This window comes from Cibotium barometz, chromosome 18 (assembly GCF_041138505.1).
Source record: "Cibotium barometz isolate CiBa-2024 chromosome 18, ASM4113850v1, whole genome shotgun sequence".
In the NCBI taxonomy this organism is placed as follows: Eukaryota; Viridiplantae; Streptophyta; class Polypodiopsida; order Cyatheales; family Cibotiaceae; genus Cibotium; species Cibotium barometz.
The window spans coordinates 41,553,495-41,559,885 of NC_141063.1; the positions used below are offsets into that span (position 1 = coordinate 41,553,495).

Here is a 6,391-nt window from a genome sequence, read left to right on the forward strand (position 1 = left end):
GCAAGCTAAACCTTCATCTCTAGGCAATATAGATGTTTTAGGTTTTTTAAAAGAATTTTGAAGATTTTATCTCTTGAAAATAAATCAATTTTAGAAATGTCACCTTTTGAATATGGAGCTATTTTACACAATGCAATTCTAAATTTCTCCATATTTTTAAAAGAAGTTTGAAAATTTTATCACTATAACACTTGAAAATCAATCAATTTTAGAAATTTCACCTTTAGAATATGGAGCTATTTCACACAATGTAATGCCAAATTTCACCTTTAGAATATGGAGCTATTTCACACAATGTAATGCCAAATTTCTCCGAATTGGTTTTCTTTCTCTTTGTCTCATCATATATAATAATATTTTAAAAGTGTGACTATAGATCTAATTATCAGATCAACGTTCAAGTTTGAATGGTTGCTTTAAGTAACGCTTTGTGCATAGACCATAATTTTAATCTACAAAAAGTAATTATTTTTAGAGAGTGATTTTAAATATTTTCTTTTTTGGAAACCTGGCCTCTTTTATGAATATTAATGACAACAAGAGTTCATATGCACACAAATCCTCCACATTAATGAGAGGTTTTCCCTCGGTTTTCCATCCTTTATTACAAGTGGTTTTAAAGTCAAGATTTAGGGCTTTTCTTGGGGAACAATCAAGAGTTTCTACTTACATAAACCATCACTAGCACACCCCATGTTTTAGGATTGCATTCTTTTGAAACCCTATCTTATTATCTTTTAGGATTGTATCCTATTACTTAGAGAAATCATCACTATTACACCCCATGTTTTAGGATTGCATTCTTTTAAAACCCTATCCTATTATCTCACCCACTCTTTTCATTGTACATTCCTAAAAGGCCCATTTGTTTGGTTTTGCTCGTAAGGTGTCTCTACCCTTTGTTTTCTCTCTTTAAACCCCTTCAACAACTTGTCAAACCCATTTCAGCCTTTCCATAAATAAAACCTATGTCATAGACTCTTTTATCTATTCAATTACAACATATCAACCCATGTGCTTATTTTCTCTTGGGTAACATTTTATAAATAGGATGAAGGCATGCCTCTAGTTGTTTTCTCCACAAAAGTTAGAAACCTTAAGCCTACCTCCCTTTACCCCCTTTTCTTCCATCAAGTTAAGGATGTTTGAAAGAAGTTCGAAGGTTTTATCCCTACAATTCTAAAAAATATATCAATTTTAAAAAATTTACCTTTAGAATTTGAAGCTTTTTGACACAATGTAACGCTTAATTTCTTCAAGCTATTTTTTAAAAATTGTCCTATTACATATAAAAAAATTGTGGAAGTGACCATAGATTCATTTTACACCATGAATTGAGATAAACAATCGAGCTAGAGATAAATTTTAATGAATTAAAAACTTTAAGTAATGCTCTATGTGACCATAGCTTAAATCTAGGTTAAAAATGGTTTATTTGGAGATTTACATTTTTTTGGAAACCCATGGCTTTGCTTAGCGAGGGGTCTTCTGATATAGCAGTAAGACAAGTGTACAAACAAGAGTTCACATGTACACACAAATCCAATACACTAATGAGAGGTTTTCCATTTTTTCTAATTGGTGAGGTTATTTAAATTCTAAAGTCAAGCTTTGTTGAGGACTAATCAAGGCTTTATGTTTTGAGAAATCCTCACTAGCACGCCCCATTTTTAAACTCTATCAAATTATCTCAGGTGCTCTTTTCATTCTACATTCCAAAAAGATCCATTTCCTTGATTTTGCTCATACAATTGACTAAACCCATTGTTTTCTATCCTCAAACCTCTTTAACAACTTATTAAAAACTCTTTTCTCTATTTAATTACAACATATAAAACCATGTGCTTATTTTCTTTTGGAAGTCATTTTTTACATTAGACGAAGGCATCTCTTTGTGATGCTAGTTGTTTTCTCTCTCTCTCTCTCTCTCTCTCTCTCTCTCTCTCTATATATATATATATATATATATATATATATATCTCCCCCCCCCAATAAATGAGCTGAAAAAAAGAATCCCATCTTCTTCCCCCTTCCTTTGCTTCCTTTGTAGCACGCAACAAACAAACAAGAAGAGAGTGCCTTGCGGGTAAAAACCTAATAAGTTCTCTTGTGCTTTGTATCATTCTCTCCACTATGATGGGTGAGTGGGGTGCTTGCATCCAAACACTTTTGCATCATAGAAAAACCCATATTATAATTGCAAACACATATTGAAGTAGGCATGAACAACATAATACTAAAGTGATCTCTATAGCTTTGTCAACACATCAAAATCAAATGCTATGTGTGAGAGGTGTCCTTTTAGGCCCTTTAGTTTAAGACCCATTTTTCAAAGAGGGGAGGCCCTGATGCTCATTGCTAGTGTGTACTCTCTTGCCCCTCCTAACACTCCATCCCCCCACCATCTTTACACTGGTCACTATAGTAATACTTGCCCTTGTTGCCTTATTCCCTCATCTATGTTGCCTTTCCATAGTCATCCCTACACTGTTCACCCCCCATCATGTCGTCCCTTCGTGGGCTCAATAAAAGAAACCCTATTGTGTTTGCAAGAAGGAGAAGGAGAAGGAGAAGGGAGGGTTGTTTAATTGTACATACACATACATGCATAGCCATGCTTTCTCCTAGCTTACATATCATTCTGGAAGGTCAGATTGTGTGACCAGTCAAGGCACCCCAGCCTTGCAGGACACACTACTAGAGCAGCCCAGCTCAGTGTAGACTCTTAATCATCAAGCTATGGCAACCATACATCTTACTGTGTTTATATAGTGCTCTTCTCCATTGTTTGCATTTCAAGATGTTGCCTTAGTAAGCTGTCAGGCACCATGACGGGGGTTCTTCTTGACGATCATGCATTTCCCTTTGATACCTCTGTGTCTTCATCTCCACTCTCACGCGCTGATCATGGTTTCAAAGGCCTGTCCTCTAGTCATTTCGGACAGGAAGACATATCTTTGAATGGGTTTAAATCGGGAAAGCAGGGGTCCATGAGCATTTCTCCATCGCAAGGCATGGATTATGTGGGCAATTCAGCCTCAGTTGCTGCAGAAAAGGGCAACGATGGCATGGGGTATATGGGGAACTTTTCATCACTTACTGCTGAGAAAGGTAATGGAGGCATGTGTTCTGTGGGCAAATCGCCATCATTTGCTGCAGAAAAGGGCAATGGGGGCTTGGATTATGTGGGCAAGTTTGCATTGAGTGCTGCAGAGACGAAGGGCAGTAATGATGACTTGGTATGCAGGAGCATATCACGGATGGGGGTGATGGATGGTGATGGGCAAGGCTATGCGAGAGAGTCTGTGGGCGATGTGCAACAAGGTTATATGGGCGATGCTCAAGGTTATGTTGGCACTTTGCCTGTAGTGGGCGACTCTCTGCGGAGGTTTTTACCCTCAAACAATGAAGAATACACCATGGATTTCTTCTCCTGCGATGAATTCAGAATGTATGATTTCAAGGTGCGCAGGTGTATGCGCGGGAGAAGCCATGACTGGACGGAGTGCCCATTTGCGCACCCCGGCGAGAAGGCAAGGAGAAGGGACCCTCGCCGCTTCCACTACTCTGGCACAGCATGCCCTGATTTCCGAAAAGGTAACTGCAAAAGAGGCGATTCCTGCGAGCTCTCCCATGGCGTCTTCGAGTGTTGGCTCCACCCCGCCCGCTACCGCACCCAACTCTGCAAAGACGGTAAGGCCTGCAAGCGCCGAGTCTGCTTTTTCGCCCACACCCCTTCCCAGCTCCGTTTCGTCTCTCCTGATGCTGTTCCCCCATCCCCCAACAATGGGTTTTCTCTGAAATCGGCCATGGCATCTTCCATCGATGGCTTCCCAAGCTATCCTGATGTTTCCCTTAACCGATCAATCGCCCACAATGGCTCTCCCCTCAGACTAGCTTCGATTGATGGCTATCATGCTGATGGGTTCTTTGATGGTTTTAGCCCCAAGAATAGCCATGGCCACTTAACTGATGGGTTCTTTGATGGGTTTCGCCCCAATAACAGCCAGGGCCTCTTAACTGACGGGGTTTTTGATGATTTTAGCCTCAATGCTGGTGATGGCCATAGCCATAGGCATGGTCTCCCAATTGATGGGTTTTTTAATGGTCTCAGCCCCAAGAACAGTCATGGCCATTGCTTTCCTAGTGAAGGTCTATTCAATGGTTTCAACCCCAAGAACGCTCATGGTCATAGCCATAGCCATAGCCATAGCCATGGCGTCCCAATTGATGGGCTTCTCGTTGATGAATATGGCTCCCAAGGCAGCTATAGCCATAGCTATACCCGTACCAATACCCATAGCCTCCCACCTGATGGGCTTCCTTACGATGGGGTTTATGATGGTTTTAGCTCTGAAAACAGCCATGCCTATGCTAATCTCATGAACAAGCTTGCCCTTGCTGGTCTCACTAACAATTTTCACCAGATTCCATCTCCAACTTCCACCCTAATAGGCCATTCAATTTCTCCACCTCCACTCTCACCAACTTTATCCCCCCCAGAATCCCCTCCCATGTCCCCCAATACCGTCTCTTCAAGCTGGAGCACTGCTGTAGCTCGCAAAATTGCCTCCCTTTCTGGTCAGCCTGCATCGTTTGATGTCATCTCTCAGACTGAAGCTCCAGTGGTTGCCAATTCAGGCAGAAGCAATGGAGCCCCAGCATCTATTTCTCAGTTTCAAGCTTCACTGCTTGCTAACTCTTTACAAAGGAATGGGGGTGCTATGTTGGCCAGTGCTCATGGGCCTTCACCCTTATCATCAAATGTCTTGGGAAGTCCAAGACACCAACTTGATAGACTCAACTCCATGCCAGCCCCACCATCCCACTTCAAAGATCAGAGCCTTCAGACTGCACCCAAAGAAGCGCATTCTGCTAAGGCCATGGCACATCTTATTTCTACTCTTCAGCAAATGGAGTTGAGGCGTGCGGCGGTCGATATGAAGAACAAAATAAGGTCTGCTCACATCTCTCGCAGTGTTCCAAACTCTCCCAATTCAAGATGGGCTAACCAGGAGGAGGAATGGGATGTGAATGGTCCTGTGGGAGAGCCTCCACTTCAGAGGGTTGAGTCAGGTCGAGGCCTGAGGGCTAAAATATATGGAAATCTTGGAAAGGAGGCTGGGTTTGAGAAGGAGAATCCAGACCTTGCGTGGGTCAATGAACTTGTAAAGTGACCGAGCAAAAACCAGGGTGGTGGGATTGCTCAACCATACTGTACATCACAAGTCTTGAGTATGGGCTGGGAGCTTCAATATAAGTAAAACATAGCTAGTAGTAGTAATTAACAGGAAAACAAGTATGATAATAACATGCTATTTATGCGGGTATGTATAATAATAGGATCATTGTGATTATTGGGACAAAAAAAGGGATTATTGGAACCATATCTATTGATGGGGGGGGGGGGGGGGGGGGGGGGGGGGGGGTGGGGCAGCATTTGTTGGGCTATTTGTCTCATACTTTTTGCTGGGAATATAACCTTTCCTTACAGGAGCCAAGCCCTTTGAGGATGTCTACTCTTAAGAGGCTTGGCCAGAGACAATTGGCAATGTTGTGTAGATCATCTTAGTGATAGCATGCACAGCTGCTAGCTTGATCAATCGTGGCCAACTTGTCGAAGATCATCGTTCTCTGAAAGCTGGCTGGGAAGCCAAGAAGATATCTTCCATGGACAAATTATAGTGTTTTTCAAGGGACAGATTTTGCTGACAGATTTTTCTAGGAGACATTTCTCTTCATGTAATTATATATATATATATATTTTGGGGGCCCTCAAAGGGTGCCTTCACTTAGGCTCCTTTGATATGCTGCTGGCATACATTTGTCTACCTCAAGTTCTTGGGCAATCATGAATTTTTCTGTGCTGGGCATTCAAGGTTTCACGCTCGGCAGTCCTGGCGGCTCTGACAAATTGCAATGACATGTTGTGAAGGATGTCTGGTACAAAGGGAATAACCTTTAGTTAACAACTCTGTAACCTTGAGCTAACTATTGCTATAGAGTAACATAAATGTATATATATCTCATTATTCATTATCTAACTAGGGCAAGGGATGCAGCTAGATTGGAGATTACAGGCTGCTGGCACATGCATATATAAATAAAACCAAAAGAAAGGCAAAAAAGGGCCAGAACATTATGCTTATGATTACAGCATAGCTCATTTTTGAGAACTTATTTACTTTTGTATCCACATTATAAGAACTTATTTACTTTTGTATCCATATTAAAAGAACTGTAATGGAATTACTTGAAGTGGCTTGCTCAATCATGACCTGGTTTCAATTTTTCCAGGAAGTTCTTGCTGGGGTCTGGTTTTGGGAAAATTTGTGGTTTTTGTAGGAGGATGTGAGCATGCAATTCTACATAAACATGCCCCTATTTTGCA

At 41.4% G+C, this 6,391-nt stretch overlaps 1 protein-coding gene across 1 annotated transcript; it reads left to right on the forward strand.

Annotated features, from left to right (window-relative positions):
* Positions 1-2,419: 2,419 nt before the first annotated feature.
* LOC147629356 (uncharacterized) lies at positions 2,420-6,271 on the forward strand. The gene has a single exon (XM_086812593.1). The coding sequence runs from the start codon at positions 2,829-2,831 to the stop codon at positions 5,175-5,177; it is 2,349 nt and encodes a 782-aa protein (XP_086668719.1). The 5' UTR covers positions 2,420-2,828; the 3' UTR covers positions 5,178-6,271.
* The last annotated feature ends 120 nt before the right edge of the window (positions 6,272-6,391 follow it).

Coding starts and splice junctions, on each gene's coding strand:
- LOC147629356 (XM_086812593.1), top strand. CDS start 2,829: ATGACGGGGGTTCTTCTTGACGATCATGCATTTCCCTTTGATACCTCT.